The 15023-nt window shown below is 42.4% G+C and overlaps 1 protein-coding gene across 1 annotated transcript in view; it reads left to right on the forward strand.

Moving 5' to 3' along the window:
• The window catches only part of LOC144678871 (dynein axonemal heavy chain 11-like), a 552140-nt gene that overhangs the window by 502386 nt on the left and 34731 nt on the right, over positions 1–15023 (forward strand). Inside the window, exon 76 of the mRNA XM_078538870.1 lies at positions 3459–3578. Within this exon, the coding sequence (XP_078394996.1) occupies positions 3459–3578 (120 nt within the window). The remainder of the gene's footprint in view (positions 1–3458; positions 3579–15023) is intronic.

A 15023-nucleotide genomic window follows, 5' to 3' on the forward strand; every position in this document is an offset into this window, starting at 1 on the left:
GTTCCAGTGAAGCTCAATGCAAACTGGAGGAACAACACCTCATCTTCCGACTAGGCACTTTACAGCCTTCCGGGCTTAATATTGAGTTCAACAATTTCAGATCATGAACTGTCTCTTCCATCCCTATTCCGACCCCCCTTTTTCCAATAATTTATAATTTTAAAAAAATTTATTTTTCTTTTCCCACCCATTTTTAAATTTATTTCTATCTGTTGTTTTATCTCCACCTTTTAGCCCATTTCGATCCCTTCCCCTCACCCCACCCCCACTAGGGCCATTTGCCATTAACTTGTCCTGCTTGCTATGGTTAATGTCCCCATTAGCACATTCCTTAGATAATATCACCACTGTCAACATCCCTTTGTCCTTTTGTCTGTGACATCTTTGGCAATCCCTTCTTTGCCTCCACCTATCAATGGCCCCCTATCCAGCTCTATCTGTCCCACCCCCCTCTACCAGCTTATATTTCACCTCATTTCTCTATTTCCTTAGTTCTGATGGAGAGTCATACAGACTCGAAACGTCAACTGTATTCCTCTCCGCAGATGCTGTCAGATCTGCTGAGTTTTTCCAGGTATTTTTGTTTTTGTTTCAGATTTCCAGCATCTGCAGTATTTTGCTTTTAGCAAACTGGCTGATTGGCTTTTAGTTGCATCGAGGGCTCCTGGAAATAGCCACAGCAGGGTTACCACCCACTCTCCTATTGAACAGACACATCGCCCCAGCCATTAAAATCCACCCTATAATTCACTCATATACTCAAACAATTTTCCATATGTAATCTTGGTGTATATGAGAAATGTTACAGCAGAATATTTACTCCAAGTTACCAATCTTTTCCTTGACCATCGCCTCAATTGACTTTTGTTTTGTGAGAGCTTCACTTGACAAGTAAATCGTTCTTTTGTCTAACTGCTATTTTATTGGCTTGAAGACCAGAAGCAAAATGCAATAAAAACATAAATTGTTAAAAATATGCAGCAGATACATGATCTTGGTACATTTTCCAACATTATTTTACTCCTTGCAGTATTAAAAAACTTTAATTAGCATTAAATTTATGAGCTGTCTCTTTGTAATTGTAGATAGCCTAACCCTTGACCTCCCTTTGTTGTTTTCTTCAGTTGTACCTGGGTCTGTACAAGTCTGTAGCTGGTCTACAGAAAATGAATTTAATGGCATCATTGCCAGGAGATGGCTCATGCATACCAGACTCCCAGAACCAGAATTTAAAAAGACCAATATAAAAGGCCCTTTTATGTTAGGTATTCGCACAAATAGGTCTTCTTGCCCTTCATTCTCAAAGTCGAAGGATCTTTACCCAAAATGTTAACCTGCAATTTTAGTTATTTTTATTTCATTCCAGCACTTGCAGCTTTTTGTTTATCAGAACTACAGCAGACACGATGCTGGTTACAAAAATTAAATTCACTTAAATTACATGCAAATATTAGTCCAAATTTGAATATTAAAGTATGATGAGTACTGTTCAATATTTTTCATTGAATTGCTGTGAGGTGTTGAAGCTCCAACCAGCGGCATCGCAACAAATTTCTTTTGATTGTTAGGAATTGAAGAAAGCATTGTAGGAGAGTAACAAGTTGCCTTTTCAGTATAGCTTTTTTAAACAAATTACATCATTTAGAATACCAAAGAAACATTAGATATGTTGATATTACAAAGAGGAAGCTTATGGTTTTAATGACTTGAAAAACTCTGGAAAGAAGTGCAAAATGGTGGATGAGTACAAAGATCATGGATCAGCTCTGTATTTCCAGCAATTTCTGTTTTTTAGTTCACTTTGTACTTTTATTGGTCTGAACAACTTACTTCTCTGCACTAATGTTAGCTTTAACTATTAACAATCAAAAGAATTTCCCCATAACGCCACTGGTTACAACTTCAAAGCCTCACAGCAATTAGGTTGTTAATTAAGCAAAAGAAAACCTAAGGTGCAGGCATAAATCTGTGGGCAAGTGACTGAGCAGTCCAGCGCCTGACTGCCTGTTTGATTGCTACCGAAGTACAGTTGGTGCTTCAGGAGGTAGTTGTAGGGAGGGCTGCTTTCTGTGCCACTGCACAGCAATATCCCCATAAATCCCAATCTCAGCAGGCCTGGAATGAGGTGGGAACAGGCCTGAGGCTGCAGCTGATTGGTCATATCATTGGCAATGCCAGCCCTACATTGCATATTAGCAGTAGGTTGTTTTTACAACATATTCACAGCTCTGTAGCTAGTTTCTCTTGACCTGGACTCTTTGAAGATGGTTCCCATAGTGTTGCCAGGTAGGTATGGCAATACCTGCAACTCTTGCCAATGGGATCTTGATGGATGAATCCAATCAGGCTTTGTCAGCTGATAATTGCCCTGACTTGCCTGCTTTCAAGCAGCACTACATACTGTGATGGGGTGTTTCTGAAGAACTATCAGTTTAATATGTATTCAAACCTTTACACACATCAATTGTCTGCTTGAGTTTCAATCTACCTTGAGAATTGGACCCCCTGCAGCACTAATCATCTGGAGAAGTGACTGAGGTATGTTCACTTCTGTTATGGATATGTGGACACTGGCAGGAGGGCACAGAGCACTTCTTGTGATTACCTGGCTTCACTCTGACCCTCTACCTCTACTCACAAGCTCATTAATTTGAGGGATCCCCATTGGGAAAATTTCTGGTTTCAGTAATGATGGTACGGGCAAAAAAGAATGAAAACAATTGACACAAAAGCTCATGAGACCCTAAGTACCTACTGAAAATCAAAAAGGCTTAGGGGAAGTGGTCTAGAAATGGTCCAAAATTGCTGAGTCAACAGTTTACTAAACTTTTTCAAACTTATCGTTGCGTACAGCTCAGTGCCTAACAGCCTTAAGTAGGTATTTATCTGGGCATGATTTGGAATAGCATAAAGGTAAGATTAAAAATATGGGAGGTGGCATTACATCGCTCCGGCATCATTTGAATATTTTTATAAAGCTAGCATGACCTTCTTGCACCCTGTGTGTAGACAAGGGTTAGTGACCTGGCATATTCTTGTGCCATAAGCTGAATATTGACCTCAGCGAAGCACCACCTTCTCGAGCAGGAACTTCAGAAATATTATGAGGTGTTCCCTAAATTATATTCTAGCAGGGCTGTAAATTGTCAGGATACTTCCAGGCGACATCACAAGAATGGTGTACGTGCAGAGTAGACCACAGAACTTCACCTCTGATAATACAGAGCTCTAGCTCCTGAATCACAGGAATAATATGGATGTCTTAGAGCACACTTCCTCTTTATCATGTGATAAAGAAATGAATTGGAAAACCTGATCATGACGGGGAATGTTAATATTTGTCATATATGTGAAGAGGCTATTTCTGATTTTACAATACGAATGCTTAATATGTCAAATTAACCTTGTGTAACTTAGCTACAACTGGGAATAATTTAAGTGCTTTCCTATTGTTGTAGGTGCCTTGGGAAGACCTGCGCTACCTCTTTGGGGAGATCATGTATGGAGGGCACATTACTGATGACTGGGACAGGAGGCTGTGCCGTACTTACCTAGAGGAATTCATGCATCCAAACATGGTAAATATTGTAATCCTTTAGATGATTTTGGCACTGATTCTAACAAGGAAACTTTTTTAATGCCAGACTAAAAGGATTAAATATACTAGGTAATTTTACAAATCCATGAAAATACATTGAAGCCTCATTGGTGTTCGGACTGTCCACATAAAGAAAACATTACAAAAGGAAATAGTGGAAATATTACACCATGGCATTGAAGTTGCATCACTCCCCATTTAACAAAGACAAGTTGCAGACAGATGAATGCTCCCTATGTTCATTTGTAATTAAACTTCTTTATCCAGGAATGAAGTTATGCCTTAGGAAACCTTTCTGTCCTATTTTCCTTTCTCAGCCTCATTTGTTCCTCTTCGGACAATGCATCTCTTTAGACTGGGAAAGTGAATAGATGAATGGCTTGCTATTTAGGTCATTGCCAAAAGCCTTGAACCAATTTCATCTTCCTTTCCTGCTTCAAATGAAGGACATTGAGATTTGATAGAGGACACATGATTTATGCCATAGTTAAATTGGGCACAAACAATTTATGGGAAAGCAGCATAAATTACTTAACATTTAATATAAAAGTAAAAACAACACAAAACAATCTGGAATCAAAGCAGAGTTTGAATTTGCCCCATGCAGACGCTCAGCATGAAGGCTCGATCCAGTCAGGGTCCCTGACTTTATTGATGATGGGAAAAGCCATACAGAGACCAGTCATGGAGAACTAGGGTCAATTAGGCTGAAATCTCAGTCTGCTGGGACTGACCAACATTGCCAGTGATGGCCACTTAGGGAATTGAACCTGCTTGGAGCCCCGTGCAATTGTCTAAGCTGCACAGCCCCTATGTTCCCCTGAACCAAACCATAAACTTCTTTACAGGAGAATTCAATTCATCACTGTCAATAGTGGGCACTTAATAATGAAAATATCACCTCACATGCAACCTGTAAATTCAAGTGTTACATAATAACAGAGTGGAAGGAAAAAGAAATAGTAAACAAAAGTACACAAGGTTACATGAATCTCTCTTTATAATCCTTAATATTATTTGACAATTCTGATAAAAGTACATTTTCGTCTACAGTGTGATTGCATAGCAACAGTAAACAGAAGGTTGGACAGCAGGCCATAATTGAGGATAGACAGCTTGTTTGAAGGACTTGACCTCTGTTCTTGTGTTCTTCAATCGAGCAATCTATTAATTACCTCTTGCTTGCTCTCATTCTATTTATTGCTTTCACCTGTAAAATGTCTCAGCTGTAATCACTGTCTACAGTACTTGGATTTAACATAAGATGATAAATAAAAGGTTACAGGAAGCCTTAGTCAACCTCTTTGCATTCCTGCTCATGGTTTTGTACAGAAAGTAACTGAAGGAAATGTCGTAACAATATTCCAAGAACGTAATTCTGAAACACATTTCACACACTATTGGTAATGGGAATTCCAGATTTTTTAAATAATTGCTCCTTGGATAATATTTTTACTTATGCAAATAAAACTGGAATTCTTCCATTGATATGATTTACAATATATATTTTAAACATTGTTGGTGTTTTATGATAAATAACCTCCAGGTTCCACACCAAAATTTATAGGGCTCTTGGCACCCTCTACTGAGAGAGCAAGAGAAATGCATCACAGCTCTTTAAAATTTTCTTGCTTCAGTTGTTAACATTTTAAAGGGACCCTAAATATCAGTCACTGCTATTTAATGGTAATTCAAATAATTAAAACTTCTGAAGTACTGTGCCAAAACTTCACACTAAAGTTCCTTAACCACTATAACACTTTACTGACATATTCAAGGCAAAATGTTTCAGCTTTTAAAAAAAGTATTAAGCCCAACCATAGTATTTTCAGACCTTGCTATTGGTATTTTGTTAATTAGCTAGTGTTAAATCCAAACACTGCAGAGTAATTACTTTTATAATTGGAAGAAATAAAATAAATAGTTGTTTGTGATACCTCCAGAGTAATAATTCCTTTGAAAAGCAATGTTAATTTCTAGCAAAATATGCAATTAGGGGCACTGTACCTAATTCACATTACTGTACAGGTGAATCTAAAATCCCCATGGCTACATGTGTCATACCTACTTCATGCCACTATTTACGCAGCAAAGGTAAATCAAAACCCTACACAAGAATCTAAGAAAATCCACAGCAAAACAATACTCTTCATCCCATTAAGACTTCTTTGTTAGAAGGCCATGGATGATTATTCTGTCATTGGCATTTCTCCCATTCTTCTACACTCTGTTGACCGCCTACTTTAAGGAACACCAGCTTCCTTTACTGGCCTCCCAGAGAGAAAAAAAATCAAACTTTGTTAAATGTCTTAATAATTCTCAGTGGCATTTTTCAACAGATATCCATCCATCTCCTTTTTAAAGATGGCAAGTAAGCCAGCTGATCGACTTTCTCTGCAAACCTGCTCCATATACACTTTTTAGGAAGAATTCTTCACCTAAACCAATCACCTTGCTCAAGATGTGTGAATTCTGTCTCTTCTGAACTTCTTCTCATTGTCCAAGTTTTCCAAATAATGTGCATACTTCAATTTAGTGTATACCTACCATCTATTGAAGATCTATATCATATTAAGCCTTAGTATTTTATCCAATAAAATTAAACTTAATCACATGAGCCTTTCTTCATAATTTAGACCCAAAAGATTTGGAATCATTCAGGTCATTGTTTTCTGCATCCTTTTTTATATTCTATATTCTTTTTGAAGAGGAGTGATCAAAAATGCCCATCATACTTAAGAATTAATCTCCCCATTGATCTGTGTAGTATAACTTGTTCTGACTCCTACTCCAGGCGCACCCTGCTACCTGATCCTTACTTAATAACTGCTTTGCATGGACCAGATGCTCTCAGAATATGCTCAGTGATTACTGCCAAATCCTTTTCCATTTTGAAAAATGCCATTGAAGGATTTAAAGTCGGACCACCTTTTGGCTATTTTTGTTTAAAAATCACTTTAATGGGCCAAACCAGCTCTGAATTTTAGTTTGGTAATTAGCCATAGTTGATGAGGGACCATAGGCACCTCGCTCCATTATAGAGAGACAGTTGTTTATATAGCTTGAGGGGCACCATTCCTCATCAAACATGGGGCAATGTAAAGAGGTAGACCTCCATGAATTACCACAGCCGGTACAGAGATTGAACTCATGCTGTTGGTATCATTCTGCACCATACTCTAGCTATCTTGGCAACTGAGCCAACCAAGCCCCTGAATTTTAGTAATGTTGCTCTTAAGAGGGAAGCACTTGAATGCCTACTTTTGGGGTTAGCTTTGCACGCGCTTACATTTAGGCCCGGATTTTCACAGAATTGGGAAGACTCTGCGGAGCCTCCAAAATGGAACATGGACTCCGGATCCATAAGTCCCGCCCCCATTTCCAGCAGATGCCAGGTGAGGGGATGGGACGTGCTTTCCATGTGCACGGTTCCCAAATCAGGCGGCACATTTAATAAAGCAGCTGAGCTGAAACAGAAGTGATTTTCTTCACAGTAAGTGGCCGCCTTGTGGGACTTAACGACTTTGTGTGGAAAAGTCGTAAATGTTTCGGAAGGTCATCAAAAGGTGGATTTTCATTTTGGAGAGCGCAGGAAATTTAAAATTGTCTCACAGAAGGCCCACCGTCACAAGTAAGGTTTGTGGCTGGCCCCCAAGGAAATTGGAGGGTGGGGTTTGTGGGCTTAGAAGGGCACCTATGTTCAGCCATTCAGTATAATTCCTTGACTCAAGCAGCCAGATGGGAGGTAGGATAGAGTGCCAGGCTCACTGGGGAAGAGCAAGCAGAGAAGAAAGAAATGTGAAAAAATGGACATGGCAGGTACGGCCCATAGAGGCACGGCAACAGGAGCTACATGTGGCCAGATTCACGGGACACAGAGCAGTTGGCAGAACCAACACAGTGCAGCAGAAAGGAGGATGAGGAGGAGGACTATTAGATAATACCCCAAGGTAAAGGTCTACTGTATCATAAGGTCCTATCTTGACATGCCCAAAACCAAGACCCAGTGCAGACAAAGGCTGAGTCTCCCAAGAAATGGTTGCATGTGCCATAGTGCAGCAAGATCTGGCGCCACAGTCAAACAATCCTCATGGCCTGCCAGTTGTACTGAAGGTCACCATGGCCTTCAATTTTTATGTGGCTGGCTCCTTTCAGGGTCTGCAGCATTTCTCAGTCAGCTGCCCCAGTGCATAACAGCTATCACAAATGCACTCTTTTCTCTGGTGGGGGAGCACATCAACTTTCCCACAGATGTGTCAGCGCAGTTGCAGAGGGGCAGGAAATTCATCGACATAGCTGGAGTTCAGAGAGTGATTGTACACATGTCACTATTAGGGCACCAGTTCATCAGCTGGATAGATTTGTGAACAGAAAATAATTCCTCTCACCGAACATTCAAGTGGTGTGTGACCACAACAAGGTGTTTTTGTACACATGTGCACATTTTGCAGGAAGTTGCCATGACATTTTCATCCTTCAGCTGTTCCAGTCCACACCACATGTCTGTGGTTGGCTTCTGGGGACAAATGGTACCCTTCAAGGAGGTGACTGATGACCCCTGTTAGGTGGTCACAGACCAAGCCCATATGGCAATAGAATAGCAGCCATGTTCAGACCAGGAGCAGCATTGAGCAGGCTATAAGGCTCTCTGAAGATGCGGTTCAGTTGCCTTGATCACTGTGGAGTAATATTTACCTGCAGAGGTCTCAAGGATGGTGGTCATTTCCTGGATGCTCCACAATATGGAGTAGCAAAGGGACCTTCACACAGAGGGGACAGGAGCCAGTGAAAGAGCCAGCTCTATCACCTCTGAGGAGGAGGAGGACGATGAGAAGCACAAGGATGATGATGGAGATGGCTCATAGATAGAGGGTGGCAATGACAGACAAGCTGAGGGATAGACCCATATAACCATGGCTAATTTATTATGGGAGGGGATTATTGCCAGGAACCTCTAATACAGAGGAGATTCACGTAGCCAGCCTTTATGATTTCAAAGTAAGTCCATCAGCCAGTCCTTGGTGAGCAGCAGCTACACAATTGCCCTTTTACATTGAAAAGCCACACATCATCAAGGAAATGCCCATCCCCAATAGAAAGAATTCCAAATGGAAACATTGGAAGTCGGTGTCATTAGCATGGCTAAATCCAGCACCATTACCACCCTTGGGCTCAACATAGTCCACAGATTCACCTGAAGATGTCCTTTACAACCTGGACCATGCAAATTTCTGTTTGAGGCTGGCAAATAACCAGGGAAGACTTCACCTTGTGCCTGGTCAAACCATGCCCAGTGCAAGAGTGCACATAGGAAGTATGACTTAAGATGCAGGACCTGCAGATATGTTTGTATGGGCCAAAAGAACTGCAGCGATTGGACTAGGGTTGTGCCACACTTGTGCTCGCCACACCATTAACTTCTTTCCACATTATCCATCCAACACCGGCACCCTGTGTTAACAGTGTGTTATATCTGCAACATGCAGTACTGCAAAACACCTAAGCTCTCTGTCAATCCACGGCCTCTATCACCTAAGACAAAGACAAAGACTTCAGTTGCATGGGAGATCCCACACAAGCATGCTTCTCTGAAACATACATGGCATCCCGACATGCGGAATATCTACTTCCCTCACTGTGTAACACTCACATGCGTCTGACTGCCTTCCACACAGCATCAATGTTTGAAATGCACCAGATGGACTGCATTTTATCAATTGGGCAACATTTTCCCCCCATTGGGGGGATGTGCGGGAGCGGGCGCAGGCAGGTGGGTCTCCAATCGGCGCCCCCAGTCAAGGGCACGACGCCATTTTTCGTGGGCAGGCCAATTAAAGCCTGCCCAGCGTGACATCTGCCAGGAAGCGCTATGCACTCACTGTGCGGGCAGGGGGGGCGGATTCCCTCAGCCGGGAGTGCGCTCTTTCGCACATGCACATGAAAGAACGCACTGATCTCCCTGAGGCTAAGTGCTGCCTCACAGAGATCGGCTCCAATGTAAAACTTTCAATCAAGGTGATTTAAAAATTTCCCTGCCATGTCCCCTCATGTGACACTGTCACATGAGTTGGGACAAGTCCATAACTTTAAACATTTAATAAAAATTTAAATGCTCTCATGAAACCTTATCCCACCCGTGGATGAGGTTTCATGCTTTTTCCGAGGCGAGCCTGGGCTCCCGGCCTGCCCACCAACCATCGATCATGTTAATGAGTTTTTTAATGGCCTTAATAGGCCAAACTGAAAATCTAAATGACGCAGGATGACATCGGTACGCACACCCAACATATCCCCGTGGCATTTAACGCGTCAGCTCTTCGAAAAATTCAATCAAATTGGTCCGACATGACCTCCCCATGCTGATTGTCCTTGATTAATCCCTGTCTCTCCAAGTGTAAATTAAATCTGTCCCTCAGAATTGCTTCCAATAGATTCCCCACCACTGAGGTTAGACTGACTGGCCTGTAGTTCTCTGGTTTATCCCTTCCTCCCTTCTTCAATAACGGTACCACATTGGCTGTCCTCCAGTCCTCTGGCACCTCTCCTGTGGCCAGAGAGATATTGAAAATTATTGCCAGTGCCCCTGCTATCTCCTCCCTTGCCCCACTCAACAGCCTGGGATACATTTCATCCAGGCCTGGAGATTTATTTACTTTTAAGCCTGCCGGACCACTTAGAACCTCCTCCCTTTCTATGCTAATTTCTTTAATTATATCACAGTCCTTCTGCCTAATTTCCATACCCACGTTGTCCCTCTCACTTGTGAACACCAACACAAAGTATTCATTTAGAACCCTACCTACAAATTACCACTATGGTCCTTAATGGGCCCTACTCTTTCCCTAGTTATCCATTACTCTTAATGTACTAATAAAATAACTTTGGATTTTCCTTTATTTTACCAGCCAATGTTTTTTTTATGCCCCCTTTTTGCTCTCCTAATTTCTTTTTTAAGTTCCCCCTACACATTCTATACTCCTCTAGAGCTTCCACTGTTTTGAGCCCTCGGTATCTGCCATAAGACTCCCTTTTTCTCTTTATCCAATCCTGTATATCCCTCGACATCCAGGGTTCCCTGGATTTGTTGGTCCCACCCTTTATCTTTATTGGAATATGTTGGCCCTGTACTCTCCCTATTTTCTTCTTGAATGAGTCCCACTGCTCTGACGCAGATTTACCTAAAAGTAGCTGCTCCAAGTCCACTCTGGCCAAATCATATCTGATCTTATTAAAATCAGCCTTCCCCCAATTTAGAACTCTGATTTCTGGCCCATCCTTTTCCATAACAACTTTGAATCTAACGGAGTTATGATCATTATCTGCAAAATGCTCCCGCACTGATACTTCTACCACTTGCCCGGCTTCATTCCCTAAAATTAAGTCCAGTATCGCCCCCTCTCTTGTAGAGCCTTCTACGTACTGACTTAAAAAGCTCTCCTGGATGCGTTTTAAGAATTCCGCTCCCTCTAAACCTATTACACTATGACTAACCCAGTTAATGTTTGGGAAGTTTATATCCCCCACTATTACTACCCTATTATTTTTACACTTCTCTGAAATTTGTGTACATATTTGCTCTTCTATTTCTCTCTGACTGTTTGGGGGCCCATAGTACACCCCCAGCAATGTGATTGCTCCTTTTTTGGTTTTCAGTTCTGCCCATATGGCTTCATTTGAGGAGCCTTCCAAGATGTCATCCCTCCTTACTGCTCTAATTGATTCCTTGATCAATATTGCAATACTCCCTCCTCTTTTACCTCCTTCCTTGTCTCGCCTGAAGACCCTATAACCTGGAATATTGAACTGCCAATCCTGCCCCTCTCTCAGCCATGTCTTTGTGACAGCAATGACATCATACTTCCATGTGTTAATTTGTGCCCTCAACTCATCTGCCTTATTCGTCAGATTTCTTGCATTAAAATAAATACCATCCAACCTTGCCAAACTCCCTTGTGCCTTAACTGGCCTATAATTTCTATGCCTTCCAAACTCACTTGCTCTCTTTTCTAATTTTGGCTGTGCATCTCTCCCTGCTGAACCTCCTCTCAGGATCTCACCCCCCCTGCCAAGTTAGTTTAAACCCTCCCCAACAGCACTAGCAAACCTCACCACAAGGATGTTGCTCCCATTCTGGTTCAGGTGTAACCCGTCCTATACAAGGTCTGGCCTACATATGACTCCAGACTTGCAGCAATGTGGTTGACAGTTAAATACCCTCTGAACAAGGGCAATTAGGGATGGGCAGTGACGCCCACATCCAATGAATAAATTTTATAAAACTGGTGATGAACATTACCAGACATGCATGGGCACACCCTTGACCATCATGCTGTCGTTGGGAGATGGATTTCAGGTTGCAGTCTCCAGTGTCAAAGGCACATATGCATTTATGAAGTGAATTATTCGATATCTTAACAGCGTGCTCTAAAATTGGTGAACCCATCAGTGATATAATCCTGCATTCGTGAACACCCCTATATAGTGCCGCGCACACACCCCCCCCACCCCACCCTGCCATGTTGCCGCAGAGGAGGTGGAGGCAGGTTACTTAATTCTCCTGCTTTGTGGCATTGAGGAGCATGGTGGCTGGTCTTGCCATGCTGTAGCACATTGGTGACCTGTCTGAGACTGCCTGCTCTACATTTCTGCAGGGGCAGCTGTTGTCACTGGGATATGTACTGCAGACGAGGGCTCTGGCGGAGGGGCTGGGGAAGTAGTAGAAGATGATGGAACGGAGATGCTCTCAACCCTCATCTGCCTCGCCAATCTCCATAACCCTGGGGGGGCTTTCAGGTGAGTTAGCTGGGGTTGGCTGCTGGGCACAGCAGTCATCAATTCCAGCAACCACTGTGCCACCAATGCAACCATCCAAGGGAGCTCCTCATATATTCCATGGAGATCAACGCTCATACTCTGAACGGACTGCTGTAGGCTACTGAGTGACCTTGAACCCTTTACAAGATGTGATGCCGCTCTTACATGACTCAGAATGATACTGCATGTGTTTCTGAATGACATTGGCATTCTCTCATGCTTGGAGTTAATACGTTCGAGCCCCTGGGACAAGGTTAAGTTCATCACCTCCAAGGACTCTTGCGATCACAAATACTCTTTGCCTCAGGGAACTCCACCAGGTGTCCACACAAGCTGCTGTGCCCCATAAGATGCTTCCTGAGGCCCTGCTTCAATGCCTACTGGAGCACATCATTGTCACTGCCTCCAAGGGGGCTGAGCCCAACCATATAATAGATCAGATTGCTCCAGATTTGATCAATGTGCTTTCCATGCCATCCACAAACACCCAAAAATCTTCTACTGGCATGTAAATAGTAAGGGGGCAGTTAAAGACGGGATAGGGCCTATTAGGGAGAAAGAGAGTGATTTATGCTTAGAACTGCAGGGCAAGGCTAGAATACTTAATCAGTACTTTGTGTTGGTATTTACTAAGAAACAGGATGTGACAAAATATCAGTGGAAGTAGAGATAGTAGAAGTAATGCAAGGGGTGAAAATTGATGGACAGGATGTACTGGAAAGGCTGGCCATGCTTAAAGTGGGTAATTCGCCTGGCTCTGATGGCTTACATCCCAAGTTGCTAAAGGAAATAGGAATAGAGATAGTGGGAGGACTTGCCATAATCTTTCAATCCTCCCTAGATATGGGGAGGTGCCAGAGGATGGAGAATGATAAATGTGACACCCTTATTCGAGAAAGGGTGTAAAGACAATCCTGTTACTACAGGCCACTAGTTTAAGATCAGTGGTGAGTAAAGTTTTAGAAACAATAATCAAGGGATAAAATTGACAGGCACTTGGAGAGGTTTGAGTTCATTAAGGAGAGCCAGCACGGATTTATAAAAGGCAAATTGTGTTTGACTAATTTAACTGAATTTTTTGATGAAGTAACAGAGAAGGTTAATGATGGATGTTATCTATATGAAATTTAAGATATAATTTGATAAAGTACCAGATAAAAGGCACAAAATTGAGTCTCATGGAATAGAAGTGTCAGTGTCAGCTTGGATTAAAAAATGGCTTAAGGACAGAAATCAGTGAGTGTGGTAAACCATTATTTTTCAGACTAAAGGATGGTGGATACTGGTGTTCCCAAAGGTTCAGTGCTCGGACCATTGTTTTCCTTGGAGATATATATATAATATATATATCACTCAGATTTTGGAATGCAGGGTAATATTTCAAAATTTGACAATGATACCAAACTTGGAGATGTGGCAGTGAGGATGATAATTGACTGCAACAGGACATATGTAGGCTAGCAGAATGAGCAGACAAGTGGCAGATGGAATTTAATACAGAAAAGTGTGAGGTGATGTATTTTAGCAGAAGAAATAGGGAGAGGTAATATAGACTAAATGGCACAGTTCTAAAGAGCATAAAGGGAGAGAGGGGTCTGGGGGTCATGTTCAATGATCTTTGAACATGACAGTGCATATTTACAGAGTAGTTAGCAAAGCATATGGAATCTTGGACTTCATAAATTAAGGTATTGAGTACAAAAGCAGGGAAGTTATGTTGAACATTTATGAAGCTCTGATTAGGCTGCAACTGGAGTATTGCATCCAGTTCTTTTCACCACAGCCTAAGGTCCTTGAGGGGGTTTACCAGAATGGCTCCAGCGATGAGGGAATTTAGCTATAAGGTTAGGTAGGAGAAGCTGATGTTCGCTCTGGAGCAAAGGAGATTGAGGGGAGATTTGATAGAGATGTACAAGATTATGACAGGTTTAGATAAGGTAGACAGAGAAAGCTGTTCCCATTTGCTGATGGTACAAGGCTAGGGGACACAGATTTAAGGTTTTGGGCAAGAGATAAAGGGAAGAATTTTTTTATGCAGCAAGTAGCAATGAACTAGAACTTGATGACTATGAGGATGACAGAAGTGGAAAAGTGAAAGATTTCGAATGGAAATTGTATGGCCACTTGAGAGAAATAAACTTTCAGGGCTACAGGGATAGAGTGGGGGAATGTGGCTGATTGAATTACTCTACAGAGAACCGGCATGGGACTCAATGAGCCAAATGGCTTCTGTGCCATTATTACTCTATAGGCTGGATTTTACCAGTTCTCTGGGGATGGCCTGGTATGTGGAAGGCGGCCGTAAAATGGCGAGAAAAAGTGGGGGTGGCATGTCATCATCTTCGCCCACCCCCCCGTCATGCCATCTTGCCAGTGACAGGACAGGTGGCAGACAGCCCTCCCACCCAGAGGCCAGTTGAGCCACTTATGGGTGATTAAGGACCTCCTCTCTCCTGGCATTTTACCAGTGGCAGGTAAGCCCCAGTGGCCTCCCAGCTGGCTCTGGGGCAGGAGAGCGTCTAATTCAGGCACTCTTTCACCGAAAGATCAGCCCCTTAATAGCTAAAGCTGCCCCTGCGGACAGCCTGGCCTCAAACCCCCACCCCTTGCC

The sequence above is a fragment of the Cetorhinus maximus genome, chromosome 3 (genome assembly GCF_964194155.1).
Source record: "Cetorhinus maximus chromosome 3, sCetMax3.hap1.1, whole genome shotgun sequence".
NCBI classification, from domain to species: Eukaryota; Metazoa; Chordata; class Chondrichthyes; order Lamniformes; family Cetorhinidae; genus Cetorhinus; species Cetorhinus maximus.